At 49.1% G+C, this 18356-nt stretch overlaps 6 protein-coding genes and 1 non-coding gene across 10 annotated transcripts; 6 read left to right on the top strand and 1 right to left on the bottom strand.

Annotated features, from left to right (window-relative positions):
- Window positions 1-59: 59 nt before the first annotated feature.
- FVEG_04985 (regulatory protein SWI5) lies at window positions 60-3504 on the bottom strand. Of its 2 annotated transcripts, XM_018892961.1 has the most exons (3): window positions 3157-3504; window positions 2290-3100; window positions 60-2235 (listed from the first exon to the last, which is right to left on the bottom strand). In XM_018892961.1, exons 2-3 carry the CDS (start codon window positions 3026-3028, stop codon window positions 620-622), a joined length of 2355 nt encoding a protein of 784 aa, XP_018749755.1. In that variant the 5' UTR covers window positions 3029-3100; window positions 3157-3504; the 3' UTR covers window positions 60-619. The 2 variants fall into 2 exon arrangements, with proteins under 2 accessions (XP_018749755.1, XP_018749754.1); XM_018892960.1 differs by having other exon boundaries at window positions 60-3100.
- Window positions 3505-5767: 2263 nt separating this feature from the next.
- FVEG_04984 (hypothetical protein) lies at window positions 5768-7789 on the top strand. Its single transcript, XM_018892959.1, has 2 exons — window positions 5768-6247; window positions 6300-7789. The coding sequence occupies exons 1-2, from the start codon at window positions 5881-5883 to the stop codon at window positions 7247-7249; spliced, it is 1317 nt and encodes a 438-aa protein (XP_018749753.1). The 5' UTR covers window positions 5768-5880; the 3' UTR covers window positions 7250-7789.
- A 106-nt stretch (window positions 7790-7895) lies between these two features.
- On the top strand, window positions 7896-10569 carry FVEG_04983 (hypothetical protein). Of its 2 annotated transcripts, XM_018892957.1 has the most exons (3): window positions 7896-8381; window positions 8478-9351; window positions 9400-10569. In XM_018892957.1, exons 1-3 carry the CDS (start codon window positions 8202-8204, stop codon window positions 10350-10352), a joined length of 2007 nt encoding a protein of 668 aa, XP_018749751.1. In that variant the 5' UTR covers window positions 7896-8201; the 3' UTR covers window positions 10353-10569. The 2 variants fall into 2 exon arrangements, with proteins under 2 accessions (XP_018749751.1, XP_018749752.1); XM_018892958.1 differs by lacking the exon at window positions 7896-8381 and having other exon boundaries at window positions 8433-9351.
- Window positions 10570-10614: 45 nt separating this feature from the next.
- FVEG_04982 (30S ribosomal protein S2) lies at window positions 10615-12564 on the top strand. The gene is made up of 3 exons (XM_018892956.1): window positions 10615-10708; window positions 10759-11692; window positions 11743-12564. Exons 1-3 carry the CDS (start codon window positions 10678-10680, stop codon window positions 12389-12391), a joined length of 1614 nt encoding a protein of 537 aa, XP_018749750.1. The 5' UTR covers window positions 10615-10677; the 3' UTR covers window positions 12392-12564.
- Window positions 12565-12646: 82 nt separating this feature from the next.
- Window positions 12647-15217, top strand: FVEG_04981 (acetyltransferase). 2 transcript variants are annotated; one of them, XM_018892954.1, is made up of 2 exons: window positions 12647-13160; window positions 13305-15217. In XM_018892954.1, the coding sequence occupies exon 2, from the start codon at window positions 13394-13396 to the stop codon at window positions 15071-15073; it is 1680 nt and encodes a 559-aa protein (XP_018749748.1). In that variant the 5' UTR covers window positions 12647-13160; window positions 13305-13393; the 3' UTR covers window positions 15074-15217. The 2 variants fall into 2 exon arrangements, with proteins under 2 accessions (XP_018749748.1, XP_018749749.1); XM_018892955.1 differs by lacking the exon at window positions 12647-13160 and adding an exon at window positions 13166-13225 and having other exon boundaries at window positions 13305-15206.
- A 223-nt stretch (window positions 15218-15440) lies between these two features.
- On the top strand, window positions 15441-15524 carry FVEG_15581. Its single transcript has one exon. It is a non-coding gene; the product is annotated as a tRNA-Asn (tRNA).
- A 331-nt stretch (window positions 15525-15855) lies between these two features.
- On the top strand, window positions 15856-18271 carry FVEG_04980 (T-complex protein 1 subunit eta). The gene is made up of 4 exons (XM_018892953.1): window positions 15856-16093; window positions 16231-16397; window positions 16456-16777; window positions 16832-18271. Exons 1-4 carry the CDS (start codon window positions 16048-16050, stop codon window positions 17965-17967), a joined length of 1671 nt encoding a protein of 556 aa, XP_018749747.1. The 5' UTR covers window positions 15856-16047; the 3' UTR covers window positions 17968-18271.
- Window positions 18272-18356: the final 85 nt, after the last annotated feature.

Raw genomic sequence — 18356 nt, 5'->3', positions numbered from 1 at the left:
CTGGTCTGAGGCGATCAATGGACATGACGGAAAATCAACAGCCTCAACTCAACTTCATTTGGTGGTCAAGGAATGTTGAAACTCTCACACCAGTCAGTATTCACCATCAATCAACTTGCAAACATCGATTCAAACTAGACCATTATCACGTTTAATCAAAGCACAGAGGTTAATCGTCAATGAATATTCCATTGGTGAAGTCCATATATCCCTCCCAAAAAGCAAAAGCCTCAACCTCAAAACTCCAAGCAGCCCAAAGGGGTGTTCGACACCCTACCGTGTTGAGACCTTTGCTTTCTATCAATTTCCCCCTAAAAGATCATAAGAATCCCATTCCGGTTCGCCAGTTCCTGCCCTAGTAGTCCATTGTTGATGGTGATGAAAACCCCGTTGAAATACCCAAGCCCGTTTTTACTTTCTCCTCCCCTATCCCTAGTGTACATGACCGCGAGCGTGCATTACGTAGAAGCGTGAGCGTCGTGAGAAAATGTGTCGCTTCTTCTGGAAACGATTGATCTCAATTGGTGTAACCCAAACAAAAAAGTGCATGGCTGATTAAGTACTGTTCCATGGCTTGCGCAAGACAAAGACAAAACAAACAAACAATGCTGGGCGCAAACTAGTTGCTGCCAAAGAAGACGTCGTCATTGTTGTTGGTGAACATGCCGACGTTGTCAAAATCATCGTCAAACTTGCTCATGAGCATGTTGGAGTCGCGATCCAGTTGAATAAGATCGTCGTCGTTGGCAAATTGATACAGCATTTCATCGTCTGCATTGCTTAGGCCAAGGGGAAGAGAAGCAGCCATGGTTGCCGAGGTGACGAAAGTTGTTGTTCCGGGAATGATGGTCAGATCGTCGTTGTTGATTGAGGTGTTGGGATCGACGTCGAAGAAGTGAGTGGCTGGGGGAGAGGATGATTGCGAGAGCTCAGGTGGTGTGTTGTACTGGCTTGCGATGCTCTTGGAAGGAGATGCAGCGTGCATAGGAGTGCCCTCCATGATGGCCTCCGGCGAGATATATGAGTGTACACTGCCAGTGGAGGGGGAGGAGGCATACTCCTGAAGAGCGGCGGCTGTGATGCCAGTCATGGGTGCTGAAGAGACGGCCGCGAGGGCCTGGTTCTGCGAACTCATTCCAATGTCCATCATTTCATCAAGCATAAACTGTTCTGGTGAGTTGACAGCTGAGCTGTCAGAACAAGCAGAGAATGATGACATTGAGCTGACAGACATGTTCTTCTTGCGGGTTCGTGCCGACTTCTCCATGCGAGTCTCGATATCAGGGCGACTCTTCTTGGGCGGTCTGCCTCGCTTGACAACCTTGCGCACGACGTTGTCAAATGCACCGATGCACATGCCTCGTTGGCGGTGTCGAGTAAGAGCATCGTGGCGAGCAAAGCTGTTGCCACATTCGCAAGGGTAGGGCTTGATTCCAGTATGGATCTTGGCGTGTCGCTTGAGATCGTGCTGTCGAACAAAGCACTTCTTGCAAGTGGGACACTGGTATTGTCGGTCATTGAGATGCGTCTGAACATGTGACTTGATGTTCTCCTTGCGGCCGAACTTCTTGCCACAATCTTCATATGTACATGTCCACTTGCCGTCGCTGGCGTCTGGGCCACTGATGAACTGGGCGATCTCATCCTGAGTGACTCCGGTCTCTGTCTTGGTCTCCTCGATGTTGATGCTGGCGATGCTGGCAGCACTTGCGATGCTAGCAACTGACTCGGTGCGGCGGTGGGGAGAGTGACGACGAGAAGGTGTCTGAGAGGGAGTTCCAGAGACAGATTGAGGACCCATGGCATAGGATTGGAGTTCAGGCTTGTTATCAAAGGAGCCCATGTACTGTGTCATTTGAGGAGTGTTGGGAGTGGCTTGTTGTGGTAGTTGATGGTTGAGACCGTGGATGTCATCCCGGCCAAAGTCGCTCTCGATCTTCATGAACTCGCTGTTGAAGCTGTTCATGCTCATGTAGTCAGGTGTCGACATTGGCAGTCCATTGAAGGATGACTCAGGAAGAGTATTTGACCGAGCAGGGCTAGACATCACTTGCTCAGAATGTTGTCTGATGTCTTGGAAGATGGTCTGGGCCCTTCGGTTACCTCCACGGTTCCTCACGGGCTTGATCGTCTCTTCCAAAGACTCATCATAGCCATCAGCGAACCGACTTGACATGCCCTCATCCTTGACCAATCGGTCTTGGGGAGTCTCAATTGGCGTAGGGGGGAAGTAACCTTGCTCAAGGTTAGCCGTCTCAGGCATTGTCATTGTCCAGCTGAGCGACTGACTTTGTGTGTTCTGGTTCTGGTTCTGGTTAGGAGGCGTAGCGGGTCTTGTCGTTGAGTCCAAGGTCTCAAACTTGTTAACGCGGTCCATAATGCCACCACTTATCCTTCTTGAGGTTCTCCTTGTACTGGAGGTGTCACCTTCAGAGGACCAACCCTGAGCGGAGGAACCCTCAGAAGGAAAGTTGATGAACGTTGGAGTAGAAAGTGCACTGTCATTGTTAAAGATATCAAATTCCTTACCTCCCGACATATTGTCACCGTATGCAGCCTGTTGGCCCTTGCCCATCATCACGTTAAGATCAGTAGTGTAAGGGTCAAAGGGGAGTGAGTTGGGGTCAAAGCAGGACGGGTCGAATCGTTGTGTCTGAGGAGTTCCATGAGGGGACATGAGATAGTTCTCACTTCCACTTGGGGCCAGGTTGGCGTAAGGGTTCTGTGTGCCCGGGCGTGCTTGAATGCGTTGCTGCTGCGCTTCTCGCAGAACTTGCCGCGTAGAAATATTGGCTAATCCTGTGTTGTTAGTATTCGTACTTACCATGTAGTTCTGCCTTGTTGCTGCTGAGTTGATGTTCTGGTTCTGTTGTCGTCGAACATCCAGGCTGAGGCCGCGTCGGTGTGCGGTTTGTCGTTGTGTAGTTGGCAGATTAGGGATCTTGGCGCCCTCAAAAGCAGATGGTGTCGAGTTTTGACGCCGGTGCTGCTTTTGCCGGGCGTGAAGTCCTGTTGGATTGGACAGCATAATGTCGCAAGGGGAGTCCGGAAGGGAATTGTCGTCGGTCGATATTGTCGATGGGAACCTATAGGTCCGAAACTGTTTGATATGTCAGTCAACTTCTCGAATCCTTGACTGAACTTCATGTTCTTTACCTCACGCAGCGCAAGCACAGAGCGCCGGGCTAGTGGAACGTTGTTGTCGTTCTCAGTCGAGGTCGACTTTGCGATATAAGTTCAAATGTGGTTATGCCTGTAAGGCAATGATACTGGTTTGTGGAAGTGCTCTTTTTTGTCTGTGTTTGAGCTCTCCCTAGAGATGAGATAGATGCAATTGATGTACAAGCTCTGATTGATCTTGTCCTGTATGTATGTATGGATGGATAGATGTGAGAATGGAGTAGCTTTGGTGCTAGATGCAACAAGAGCAGCAGTGTGGATAACTTGGATCTTTGGGGTTGATAGTGAGATCGAGCTAAAAGTAAACAATCACCAGGGGCAACCAGAATCAAACCACTAAATCCAGCTTCACCCATGCTCAGCCGGTTACCCTGGCACACCTTGGCGGCTAGAGCTACTAAAAGAGTGTGCCAGCCAACTTCTGAGACGTGACCTGGCGACCGATGGTTCATTACACCATAGAACCATGTTTATTCGCGGGACACATCCCACTTCCTCATCATGATAAGATTCTAGCCGAGAATTGACCACTGACAGCACCACCCAAAGTGATCTCATCACCTGTATGTACTTGACAACTCGCATTCTCACAAGCCAACTCCCATAATAAACATTGATAACTAACTAGGTACTTTGCAGTTCAAAAGCCACAGCCAAAAGACGCAGCTCAAGCAATTCGAGTTGCCGCATGGGAATAGCATCATTGCCTTATTCCCTGTTGCTACCATAACAACCTTGGATTCCAGCATATGTCTCGGTCAATGGCAGCTGTAAACCACAACCCCCTGCAGCTGACGCAGATGACGTCTCGTTTCAGGATCAACACGATCAACAAAAAAGTGAGGTTGTCTCAAACAACCTGGAAATGAGAGAGCTTGGGTCATCGTCCATACCAAGTGCCTCTGCGCCATTGGACATACAAACGCTCATAGGCCTCCAGCTTGTAACTGCATTCCAGCCAAACAATAGATGGCGATATCCTGTGTCACCATCACCTTGAACTGAACTCGTCGAAGGCGACGTTGCCTAGGTTCCCTAGTCCATGACTGCATATTCAGCTATTAAGTTCCCTCGCTTCCGACGGGAGGCGTTCTTCAGCACAAGGCATTCATTGCCTTGGAATCTCACCATTCCTTATCATTGACCGAGATCCTGTGACTCTTTGATGCAATACGATCTAGAAGCCTCACCGCCAATGGATTAATCCATGGTCTATCCAAAGGCAGTCCTTGGTTCTTTTTTTATTTGAGACAAGTTCTACATTTTGTCGAAATTTGCAGTCGCTTCTTCGTTCAGTCGTCATCGTAAACAAAGCTCTCCCGCTGAAGAGGCAATCACCGTTGAAACTTAAACTTTGTTGTGTTCGGCGTTTACAGGACATCTAATCGACACTTTTGCCCCAAAGATGGCGTTTTTTTCAACACCATATGCATCGGCCTTTAACCAGGAGATCAAACAACAAAGCAGTATCATTCTCCATGAACAAACTGGGCGTCAGTAGCCATGCCAATGTTGACACTGTTCATAAAAAAGTCTCCAGGAAACTACCATCGTGTGAATAAAAGTTGTATCTTGATCCAAACTATAGACCCTTGCTTCTGTTTTTCACTGCGGCTTTCAACACAGTAATGAAGGGTAGTTGTTTGTAAATGTAGATAGTAATTCCCAGAGGTCGGGATCGAAAACACTCGGTAACTGGTGGCCGCTTTCCCGTGAATACAGATTCAAAAATGAATATTATGAGATATAAGCTCATTATTATAGAGTTCCTCATTCATTAACCCGAGCCTGTCCAGGTTAAGGTCGTGGCTGGGATAGTCGGCCCCACAAGGGGCCGACACCGTTTATCACCACTTCCGCCAGCGGATACCAGCCGGCGCCGATGTATTGAAATAGACTCATACAATCGTTTGGGTGAGCACCCGCTCAACACCAACGAAGAAGGCAAGGTATTGGTCTGCCGAGATCTTCATACATCTATTGACGTAGACAATCATAGAAAAATAAATATTACAACAAGTCTCCTAGGTAGTTCATGGGATTACACCATTATCCAATACAAGAACTTCTAGATATGTATCAAATTCTAGTTGATAAATGATGCATTTAACACTGCAAGGATCGCAACTAATGATACTGATGATTGTTTCTCTCTTCTCATAGCTGGCCGTTTCAACTGTAGCAGGTTGAAAAGTGAAAGCAAGAGCACGATATTCTAACTCTTATAAATAGAGCACTAAGGTACCTTACCTTAGTACTCAGATTGTATAAAAGGACCTACTGCTAGACCTACCTTACGTAGGTAACCATACCTAGGTAAGGTACCTAATATTAAGTACCTTACCATGCTATTTGCCCTGAATCCAATTGTACCTTCCTTAACAAAAGCGTAATGTAGGCAGGTACGATGTTGATGTTGAGAATCACTTCTGAGAAAAAGAACTGGGCAAGTGTTTGTGCATTTACAAACTTGGGCAGGAGCGAGCAGGCACCTTGGCAGTTGGCAGTCGGCAATTGCTGCCAGTGCAAGATTAAGGTATGACTTCATCGGGAATACCTTAGGTATTCTCTTTTTTTCGTTGGTGGTTCGGCATTTCTATTGGTCCGTAAACAACCACGTCTATAGGGTATTTCCATTGGATTACCTATCGCAGGTTCTCCTTCACAACATCCTCCGTTTTGTCGCAACACAACAACACCATGGCCTCAGCAGCCGAGAAAGAATCTAGAGATCTAGAATCGCAAACTCTCGATCTCCGGAATTTTTACAACCTCTACGGGACCGCTAGAGCGCACCATGAGCGCTTCATCAACCATCGCCAGGAGCATGAGGAGCCAGTTAATTTACTGCCACTCGATGAGCTCAACATCAAGTTAGATAAGATTGAAAAAGTTGTCGAAATTCAGCGCGAAGTTCGAAATAAGCCAAACTGGGAACTGAATGCTATTCAGTTTTGCTTTCTTCTTAACTTGCCGCTTAAAGAGCTGAGCGAACTTTGGAGCGTCCACAAGTGGAACCTTAATGCGGTCGAACACTTGGATAATGTTGGCCCGCTCACGTCTTATTGTAAGATTCTAATCCATTATTGCGTTGTCTATCGGCCTAACCTGTTTAATAGTTCTTCAAAAGGCGAAATATGTTTCCACAAGGAGGAGCAGAGATGGCTCAGATGAGGACATATTCACAAGAATTCAAACGATACACGCGGAACTCAACAAATTTGATGCCAAGTCTGTTCGAAGAGACACCGCCGAGAGCAAACAAGGCGAAGATAACGATGGTGGCCGTTGTATTGTCACCGGAGTTGCAAATCCTGAAGTTTGCCATATTATTCCATTCGCTTTCAACAACTCTGATAGGAACACTCAGAAGTCAGCTCTCCTTAAAAAGACCATTCATGCAATGATCAATCTGAAAGATGACAAGGACACAATGGACGCTGTCGCCTTATTATACAAAGAAAAGCGCTCTTCGGACAAGCAATGGAACATGATTTGTCTCAGCCCTTCATTACATACATGGTGGGGGTATGCTTACTTAGGTTTCAAATGGCTTGGCTATACGCCTACTGATAACCCAGAGATACATGAAGTCAAGCTTCAGTTCCATTGGATGCCGCGGAACATGAAGCGCGTCCCTACTGCGTCCTTTCATACAAAGGATCTCAAGAGCCTCGACCAGGAAATCAAGCATTGCTATGGCAGCGAACCATACTTATGTGGGGAGCTAAACTGCCAAGCATGTGATGGAACTAAAGACATTGCTGCGCACAATGTTAAGAGCGGACGTCCTATCAGAACTGGTGATGTCTTCACCATCCGGCGTAAGATGGTTGACATACCGCGCTGCCGCACTATGTTTGACATACAGTGGGCTATTATTACCTCAGCTGCTATCTCGGGAGCAGCTCTAGTACCAGACGAGCTTGGAGACTTCAGTTTCCCACCGGGCGATTATTCTTTCTCGTATGAGGACATTAAGGACAATGTTGAAGGAGATGAGGAAACTCAAACAAGAGTACAATCATGGGTCGACCAGAACTCACCAGAGCCGCAACAAGAACTTTAGGCAAGTTCTCAGGTCCAAGTTATCGGTGCAAGATTCAACAGGATGTCTATTGGAACAGCATCCAGTGCTAGCGGCGTGGCGACAATTTAATAGTAGAGCTACAGGTGGACTACGATACTTTGGTCGGATACCTGCTGTCGGCGAAGGATGGGTTTTGATATGTATGGTCTCCGGGATCTGCCCAAGAGAAGAGGAAATAATTTGCTTGTACGGAAACGGAATGTTCAGATGGTCTTAACATGTCCAATAGGGCTCCTGGTTCGTCGGTGAGCATGGAATAAAAATCGACGCATAATATATTGCACGGGCCCATGATGTGCTGGCGGGACGTAATGGATCCTTCTGACGAACTATATGTACTACCTTATGTATGTAAGTCAGATACGATCAGATGCGGGTCATTGCTGGAAAGAGCATGCATATAGAGTAGTATTTCACTTGAAATAATGGTTATTGTTTTCCTTTTCGGTCTGGCCCTCGGTCATGTATGCCTAATGGTTTCGTTTTATTTATTAAAGACGTTGTCGGTTTGAGTCGGTAAAACGATTTCAATCAACATCTGATTGGATAACAAGGGCCCTGAGTCAACAACCACTAAGAGTTACCACAACAACCCTGAAAGCAGAGGGGCCACAGGGGCGAGGCTCAAGAGGCGGGCGGGAGGTACCAACATCCTGGGAATTTGGAGAGTCATTCACCTCGAACAAAATCACCCGATTTCCTCCAGCCTGCAGAATATCTCGCCCACTGCTATTGGCTGATCCTTGATTTTTCCAAGGTTTCCTCCATCCGGGGCATAGACTCACCTTTTTCTACTGCATTTCCCTTGCCGCCGACCCTCTTTTGCATACAGCGAAACAGATAACGCCGGCAATCGTACGTATTCTGCCTTTGGCTGTGACGACAAGCCGGACCGACTCCTCGTCTCGTCTTCGTTCCATCTACCGCTATCATGTCGGGAAACACTTATAGAGGAACTCCCACTCGCAACCAGGGCCGTGGCGCGGTTCCTTTCACCAACAGTCCCAGTGGTGGTTCAAGCATCCCTCGTCCGGTCCTCGAACCCTCACCGCCTACTGAGACTGGATCTGCGGTCAGCGCGAGTCGTCAGAAGCAGAGCAAGCGTGATGAGGTTCGTCATGATATACCCTTGCGATTGGCCTCGACTGCGATATATACCTCGAAGGCTTCAAATTCCAATATACCAGGTTACTAATCTCCAACATAGGCCATCCGAAAGAAGCTCGAAAATGATCTCTCCAAGAAGAAGCACCTTACCAGCCGGGCTCGCCATTCACGAAAGGCTCCTCCCGGGACTGTCCTCGCATTGAAACCCAGTCAGGCCCTACAGATCAAGCCTGGCACCACCGTCTCCGAGGCTGCTCAGCTGATGGCTGCAAAACGCGAGGATTGTGTTCTGGTAACTGACGATGACGATCGCATTGCTGGTATTTTCACCGCAAAGGATCTTGCGTTCCGAGTTGTGGGAGCTGGAGCAAAAGCTTCTGCTATTACTATCGCTGAGATTATGACCAAGAACCCTCTTTGCGCTCGAACCGATACCAGTGCTACCGATGCCTTGGATCTCATGGTCCGAAAGGGTTTCCGACATTTGCCAGTTATGGACGAAAACCAGGATATTTCGGGTGTGTTGGATATTACCAAGTGCTTCTACGATGCTATGGAGAAGCTAGAGCGTGCCTACTCGTCCTCTAGAAAGCTTTACGATGCGCTTGAGGGCGTCCAGTCTGAACTGGGCTCGACTCAACCTCAGCAGATCATCCAATATGTCGAAGCTCTGCGCAGCAAGATGTCTGGGCCAACTTTGGAGACCGTGCTCAACGGTGTGCCCCCCACCACCGTGAGCGTGCGAACCTCGGTCAAGGAAGCTGCTCAGCTTATGAAGGAGAACCGTACAACCGCTGTCCTTGTTCAGGATCAAGGAGCTATTACGGGTATTTTCACCAGCAAGGATGTCGTTCTTCGAGTTATTGCACCTGGTCTTGACCCCGCCAACTGCAGTGTTGTGCGTGTCATGACCCCTCACCCCGACTTTGCACCCATGGATATGACCCTCCAGGCGGCTCTCCGCAAGATGCACGGTGAGTTGTTTAGGAAAATTTAGTAAAATGCCGCTAATATGGTTTTAGATGGTCACTACCTAAACCTCCCTGTCATGAATGATGGCGGTGAGATCGTCGGCATGGTGGACGTTCTCAAGCTAACATATGCCACACTTGACCAAATCAACGCCATGTCAAACACCAATGATGAGGGTCCCGCGTGGAATAAGTTCTGGCTGTCGCTCGATGCTGAGACAGAGTCCATGATGTCTGGAGAGGGTAGTGCAGCACAGCACACCAATCTGGGTTCTCGCCTGACCTCGCCTGATATGCACCGCGGTATCAACGATAGTCTCGCTCCTGGCGACTCAGCATCTCATGTTGGCATGGAGTCACCTCCACGTTCTGTTCTCCCCGATGTTCTCGAACATCAATTACCAGAAGAGCTCCCGTTCCCCTTCAAATTCAAGGCTCCATCTGGCCGTGTGCACCGTCTCAAGGTTACTGCGACAGAAGGCATCGAAGTTTTCGTCAACGCTGTTGCCTCCAAGCTTGGTGCTGAGGCAGATAGCATCGGTGGTGTGCCTCCTGTGTCTGACGGCAAGATTGTCGGTCCAGGTTTTGCAATGAGCTTTTTGGATGATGAAGGAGACTCTATCTCTATCACAGCCGACCATGACCTTCTCGAGGCTGTCATTCTGGCCCGCCAAGCTCACCATGATAAGGTCGATCTATTTGTCCATGATCCTGAGAAGCCACCTGTATCTGGGGCGCCTGCTACACCATCAGTCTCAACCGGGGCCGGTCTGCGAGAGCGGCGCAAGTGGTGGCCCGAAGAGGACGAGGATGATTCAGAAGATGAGGATGAGGATGATGAACCCGTACGGAGACGAAAGGGCCGTGCGGCACATACACACGCACAAGGCCCCGAGCAGCTTATTGCCGGTGTACCGAACGAGCTCATACTTCCTGGCGCAATTGTCACATTGGCCGTCACTATCATTGGTGTCTTTGCCATCGCCAGACTCACCGGTCGGTAAAGGCGGCATCTGCTGTTTGTAATGACATGATGAAGATGGAGGTGGGGGAGCTGTTTAGTGTAGATATTTAGAAAGAGAAAGTAGCTTTTTATGGTAGAGATTACCCTTGAAAGACTAATTCAATGCCAATAAATTTTCTTTGTCAGTAAAATATGTCTCATTGCCCGTTTCAGGATTGTTCGTTCGTTTGGAAAGTTGTGATGAGTTGTTGCTGGAGGATATTAGTCGGCCCGGAAAATCCCTCCACCCGATTCCTCAACCAGAGCCAAATTTTGGTACAGTCGAACGACTACCACGATAACCGAACGGTCTCCAAGTCGTCGCCATGATCCTGAGGAACGCCCCCGTGCGGCATTGTGAGTCAATTGAGCTCTACTTTATACAAATACCCAACTGACATGCTCAGGCCGCCACACATTGGCGTTTCCCATCTCTAGGTCCCTCGCCCGGCAAATGTCCACTCAGGTCACCACAAAGACTGAGACTACATCCGAAGAGTGGAAGACAACCCAGGCCGCTGTTGCGCCCCCAAAGATTGTCTCAGCGGCACGAAAGAAGCAACGGATTGTACAAGACGGTATTCTTTCTCTCAGGACCAACTCGGCGCACGAGCACAGGGGCGCTGCTTGGTCTACACCTCACTCCAACTCGAACTCGGCGGTACCTGCGACTCCTGCTCAGCAGTATAAAGAATGGCAAAGAATTCAGGCCAACACACGAAGTCTCGGTTCAAAACTGGAGAAGCGCTATATTCCCACCGAGCTTGTCAACAACCCACCTGGACCTGAGGATATCACTCTAGAGATGTTGATGGCTTCACAAACACATATTGGACATAAAACCTCGCTCTGGAACCCCGCGAACTCTCGGTACATCTATGGAGTGCGACAAGGTGTTCACATTATCTCCCTGGAAACAACTGCAGCACACCTGCGACGTGCGGCCCGTGTGGTGGAGGAGGTAGCATACAAGGCTGGCCTCATTCTCTTCGTAGGAAACCGAAAGGGTCAGATGGAGATTGTCACCCAGGCTGCTGAGATGGCTGGTGCCTGTCATTTGTTCACCAAGTGGACCCCTGGAGCTATCACCAATCGTGATGTTATTCTGAAGATGGCCGGAACAAAGGTTGTGGACCACAAGGACCAGGAACTCCCCGGCTTCGAGGCCTACAGAGGTTCGGCTCGGCCGCTGATGCCTGATCTAGTTGTTTGCTTAAACCCCCTTGAGAACTATACTCTTCTGTATGAGTGCGGTCTTAAGAGCATTCCTACGATTGGCGTTATTGATACCAACGTAGACCCATCATGGGTGACATATACCATTCCTGCGAACGATGACAGGTAAGGACTTCCACCAACTTTACGCATTTCTGTTACTGATGCATGGGTAGTCTACGAGCGATGGCTGTTGTTGGTGGTGTCCTAGGTCGAGCTGGCCAAAGAGGCCAACAGCGACGTATGGCAGATGCTAAGAAGAATAACATGGCGACATGGGAAAATTCTCCTGATATCGTACAGCACATGAACCGCGAAAAGAAGGCCGCTATTGCTGAACGCAAGAATGTAATGGGACAGATGCAACACAACCTCGAGGGATTCAATGAGGAGGAACAGAAGATCTTACGAGAGGGTCTCTACGGAGACGAGCTTGAGGTTACTGAGAGCGAGATGGTGGACATGATGGGACAGGCTGCCCTGGGAGCTGCAAAGGAGGCTGCCGCTGAAGCGCTTTCTTCATTGCCTGAGGAACACGCTAGCTCTGGCCCTGAGTCTTCTATACAGGCTGCTGCTTCTGAAGTCGTGGTTGAGGCTCAGGCTGAGTCCAACATCTCATCGCCAGAACTACCTATCACCTCCGACGCAGCCACCTCAGCTCCCGAGCAACCCGCTGCACCAGAGGTAGTAGCCTACGTTCAGTCTGAGGTTAGCCCTACCAAATCAGCACAGGATTCTAGGCTAGCGAGCATCGAGGATCAATTGTCAGGACTGAAGAGTGCGGCGGAGGCGATCGAGGCCGATATCGAGAGCGGCAAGCAGTAGAAAAGCTGTGTACAGTATTGAAATGTATGATAGCCTGCGAGAGGGATAGAGCATGAAAGCGATGTAAGCTGGAATGAATATATAAAAATGTATTGTTATGTATCAAGTATAAGGTATCAAACTGCTCTCATTTGCATCATAAGTATCGAGGCCGATCACGGCGATAACTAAGGATAAACAATTGACCCGGCTTGTTTTACGGCTTAACATGACCTTGGATTCTCAGTGGCTTTTGTTTTCTCCAGGTGCGTGCCCCGCCTCCATGAAATTTTCGGGGCCTGCGCATTTCCCCTCATCACCAACGAACATTTCAGCACAGTCACAACGAACATCACATCACAGCACTACAAAAAAAAATACAAGCATTACGCACGCTGCGCTGCACCTCATTACAGAGCGGAGCACTGAATATACTGGGGCTATAACTGAGCCCTACAGCGTCTCCAGTCGCTGTTTATTACCTTAGGTAGTTCCCTGTGGAGGTCCCCGGACTGTCCAAGGCGCGCCCTTTTCAGTCAAGGATCCAGGCCACCACCCACCCAACAGTGCATTGAAACGCCAGCCAGGCAGTTTTCACAGGCCACGGCACACCTACAGTAGTGGATTTCAGTACGGTCCGCCCGGAACTCGAGAGATCTTGATAGAGATTTCGGTGCGAAATCGGGATTTGGGAGAGCACTCCACAACATAGGAGCCTCCCATAATAGTTTAGCTTTTGAGCCGAGCTGTTCTTATTAAACTGTCTCGGCCTTTCCTGACACTTGAATTGGTATGCACCACTTTATACTTTTTCTCTCCTTCTGCACTTTTCAGTCTTGAGGGTGTTTGTTTGGTGTAAGACGACATCACCCTGAGATTGCGAAGATAGATTCGTAGGTGACAAGAATTATAAGGCTAACAATCTGGTTAATAGGGATCAAAGCTTGTCCTCCAATTAAATTATTCTTGTGTTTCTTCCCTCTTCTACACGTCAAACCCCGCATAAGGGTTTCATCCAGCAAAATGCCGGCCATGCTGGACGATCCGGCGAGCCCCACTATCTACCGAGTCTCCGGTCAGCCTCCGTATCCGGATCCGAACAACCCCGGGCTTCCGGCCGAAATGACCCCTAGGCAGGTCACGCTCCGTGATCGCCAGACCGTGGCCACTATTGTTCCGTTTTCCTCGAAACATCAGGTTCCCGAGTCACTGATCGCCTACTTATGTGATCAGATCAACAAGGAAATTGAAGGCGGCGATACATATCCCATGATGGATCCCTTCGCCGCCGACAAGTTCGGTTCCTACTGGTTCCAGAACTTTGGCGCCATCATGCTCCTTGGAGATGTTGAACGTGCTGAGGATGTTGTAGAAGGCAAAGATTGGTCCCGGGAATGTCTCGGCAGCTTCTATATCAAGCCTAACTATCCCGGCCGCAGCAGCCATGTGTGCAACGCCGGGTTCCTTGTCACCGATGCCTCGCGTAACCGCGGTGTCGGTCGTCTCATGGGTGAGGCGTACCTTGACTGGGCACCTAAGTTGGGTTATACGTATAGCGTCTTCAACCTGGTGTACGAGACAAACGTTGCATCATGCCGTATCTGGGATGCGCTCGGCTTCAAGCGCATCGGTCGAGTCAAGGGTTGTGGAAACCTTCGCAGCTATCCCAACCAGCTGATTGATGCCATCATTTATGGGCGGGATTTGTCACCGCGCGAAAGCGAGGAACTCGTGAGTGAAGAGCGTTTCGACAAGATCAAGTTCTACCTCAAGTACGGCGAGTACCCGAACGGCGCTGACCGCGCTGAGAAAAGCAGGCTCCGCAGCGCAGCGACGCATTATAAGCTCCTCGACGGAGACAAGCTCATGCTCAAGGATAAGGAGGTTATATCCGATCCCGCCCGTCAGTTCGATGTTGCTCGTCAAGTTCATGTTCAGCAGCACGGGGGTATCAACAAAACTACCGCTACTATTGCAGAGAAGTACCACTGGAGCCGTATCAAAGAAACAGTCAGCGATGTGATTCGCAGTTGTGTGGAGTGCAAAGAGCTAGGCAAGACACCTAACCCTGGCGGTGCGAGAAAGGCAGCCTGCTCGAATAATCATGCGGGAGGGAGGAGAGGTGGTGCAAACACAGGTGACCATCATGCGCAGCCGACGAGTCCTCCCCCTGCCCAAATGTTACCACTGCAAGAGCACAACATGATGCCGACAATTTCCCACCAGAGTCCAGATCACGATCATTCACCAAGTCCCTATGCTAACCCAGCCGATATCTCTCTCATTGCACCTCCTCACGCTCTTCAAGGCAGCTCAATGGAACATACGCTTCACTCACACAGTCCCATGCTAGAAGACCCTCCCACTGGCCACCACCCACATGATCACAATGTATACCAACCGATCGACCCGCAGATCATCAACGAAGCTTCTCATGACCTTGGCCCCTTTGATCAATATCATTCGCCCGCTGACTTCCAAGCATTGCTCAATGCGACTGAAGATGTTGGTCCTGACGTTGTGGACAGAGATTTGGAGATGTTGATAGAACATCAAGACGATGACAATTTGATGGACGGGACGAATGGTATGGATGGTATGGGTGGCATAGGCGTGGGTGTCGGTGTTGGCGCAGACAATCACGGGCTTGTCCATAAGGAAAGGGGTCTGTATGATGTTGGCTTTGAAGGGCCAGGGGGGTAGTCAGAGGTGACTTTGTGATGCTGTCCTATTGATTTGAAGCATGAAGCGGGCGCTCCTGGATATAATTACATTTCTCTATCAATGAGCATGAGCTTGCGTTTCCCATATGAATACTAAGTTTCGGTTTGTGTCTATTGATCTCGACTCTTCACTGTTCCCTTGATACGTCCAGACACCATCATTGAAACTATCACTGCTCTCCTTTAGCTAAGAATCTTGGCAAGTATACCTACAGAAAACATATTCTCGGCGGCTTTTGATCATAAGAATGAACAAATAGGTAAGTAACAAGGCGTCTCGCGTGTCTATCCCAAGTCAGACCAGCTTAGATCCCATCACGGAGGTGCCTGCTCAACCAATCAGCTTCTCCCCTGTGGCTTAGTTGGCTAAAGCGTCCGACTGTTATTAACTGACAATCGGGAGATCGGAAGTTCGAGCCTTCCCGGGGGAGTTTCGTTTAAAACCTGGTATTATTTTTATCCTTTGTGGATATATTTTTGTTAGTTTATGCCAGGAGTGGAGTTTGGGTAGAAACCGTGGTTTGCAACTCAAGCCTTGTCAGATGGCCTAGATATGGGAGGATAGGAGACGATGCGAGCCCTGTGTAATTAACACTCTAGTTTATATGTTTCAGTACCATACTTGGAAGTTGTCAGTCAGTTACAAGCTGATACGAAGCTGAGGTGGTTGTCGACTTAAAAGTAATAACCTGATTGGTCGAGACAAGACCCTTAACTCCTATATAAAATGGCCCGTGCACGACTGGGGCAAGGCATGATGAGAAACGAGAAAGTGGAAGGCTGCCACATTTTTTTGGAAGCTTCCACTCATCACAAGCTCCTCCCACTTTGAACCCGCCAACGTGTTTCCCTCCCCCCACCAACCGACGACGGAGCGAAACTTAAGCCTGTACATACTTTTTACACGGCTGTAATCTCTGCCATTTAGATTCGGGTCAATCAATCACCGTCAACATGTCCTTCGGAGGCCAAACGCCGACGATTATCGTCCTCAAGGAAGGTCCGTTTTACCCCACCGCCAGCCCGCTTCACCCCTCGAATTCTTAGGGGGCATCTCCAAAAGAAGACGATATCAACACGACGCAACGGCAACAAATATGATCGCAATGGATAACTGACTTTAGCGCCTTCCTACAGGAACCGATACTTCCCAGGGCAAGGGACAGATCATCTCCAACATCAATGCCTGCCTCGCCGTCCAGGCTACAATCAAGTCCACTCTAGGTCCTTACGGCGGTGACCTTTTGATGGTTGATGAGAATGGCCGACAAACTATCACCAACGACGGCGCCACCGTGATGAAGGTTCGAAGCGCTCGATAAGATGCCCATTCACTTCCAGTTCTTTGCTAACTGGTCAAAGCTTCTCGACATCGTCCACCCCGCCGCAAGAATTCTCGTCGATATTGCTCGATCGCAAGATGCCGAAGTCGGTGATGGAACCACATCAGTCGTTGTCCTTGCCGGCGAGATCCTGAAGGAGGTCAAGGAACACGTTGAGCAGGGTGTTAGCTCTCAGATTATCATTAAGGGTCTGAGGAGGGCATCTCAGATGGCTGTCAACAAGATCAAGGAGGTTGCTGTTAGCACAAACGAGGGCAACCGCCGTGATACTCTTATCAAGCTGGCTTCTACTGCCATGACAAGCAAGCTGATCAAGAGAAATACTACATTCTTCACCAAGAGTACGCAAATACCCAACATGCATATGCCTTGGTCATCGAGCTAACTGATTTTAGTGGTTGTCGATGCCGTCTTGTCCCTTGACCAGGACGACCTCAACGAGAAGCTCATCGGCATCAAGAAGATCCCTGGTGGTTCCCTGACCGACTCCCTCTTCGTTAACGGTGTCGCCTTTAAGAAGACCTTTTCCTATGCCGGTTTCGAACAACAACCAAAATCTTTCGAGCAACCCAAGATCGTGTGCTTGAACGTCGAGCTGGAGCTCAAGGCCGAGAAGGACAACGCCGAGGTCCGTGTTGAGCAGGTTTCCGAGTACCAGGCAATCGTCGATGCGGAGTGGCAGATTATCTACAAGAAGCTTGAGGCAGTCTACAAGACTGGTGCCAAGGTTGTGCTCAGCAAGCTGCCCATCGGTGACCTGGCCACGCAATTTTTCGCTGATCGAGATGTCTTCTGTGCTGGTCGTGTGGCTGGTGATGATATGGAGCGTGTTGTCCAGGCCACTGGTGCTGTTGTTCAATCGACATGTTCCGATATTCTGCCCGAGCATCTGGGTACCTGCGGCAAGTTCGAGGAGCGCCAGATAGGTGGTGAGCGTTTCAACTTTTTCGAGGACTGTCCCGAGGCCAAGACTTGCACCCTCGTCCTCCGCGGAGGCGCTGAGCAGTTTATTGCTGAAGTTGAGCGATCGCTGCACGATGCCATCATGATCGTTAAGCGTGCCATCCGAAACCATCTCATTGTCGGCGGCGGTGGTGCTACTGAGATGGAAGTTTCAGCATACCTTCACCAGTTCGCTGATAAGAACATCTCTACCAAGCAGCAAGCTATTATCAAGTCTTTTGCCAAGGCTCTTGAGATCATCCCTCGCCAGCTTTGTGACAATGCTGGTTTCGATGCCACTGATATTCTCAACAAGCTCCGTGTTGCGCACCGAAGGGGTCAGACATGGGCTGGTGTTGATTTCCAGAACGAGGGCGTTACTGACATGATGGAACAATTTGTCTGGGAGCCCGCTCTTGTCAAGATCAACGCTATCCAGGCTGCTACCGAGGCCAGCTGCCTCATCCTTGGAGTCGACGAGACTATCCGCAATGAGGAGAGTGCTAAGCCTCAGGCTCCTGGTCAGCTACCGCCAGGTGCTGCGCAGCGTGCTCTGCGGGGTCGCGGACGTGGCATGCCCCGGAGGTAAAGGGAGAGAATCATAATGAAAGATGGAGCATGATCAAGGGTTAAAATGGAAAACTTGACCTATCCTGAAAACATAGACTTGAAAGGTGGGAGGAGCAGTATTTGGCCGAGGGCTGGAAGATCTGTATGATACCTAGACTTATCTGACCTCTGAAACTTGATGACCTCTATCTACTATATGGCAAGAGCTGGTGAATGTGAGTCGCACTCGAAGAACTGTCAGGTCGAGTCCTACCTATACAGGCTTCGCGGTTTCATAGCTATGAAACTTGTAGCAATGGTAAATGTTAATATTTAAGTCTTACCTTATGTTATAATAGCATTACCTAGCTATTACAGTTTTGAAATAACTTTCTATATTAAAAAAGAAATGATTAAAAAAAGAACATT

Source organism: Fusarium verticillioides, chromosome 4, assembly GCF_000149555.1.
Source record: "Fusarium verticillioides 7600 chromosome 4, whole genome shotgun sequence".
Taxonomy (NCBI): Eukaryota; Fungi; Ascomycota; class Sordariomycetes; order Hypocreales; family Nectriaceae; genus Fusarium; species Fusarium verticillioides.
Note: the sequence above shows the minus strand (reverse complement) of the source record. Positions and strands in the feature narration are given on the sequence as shown.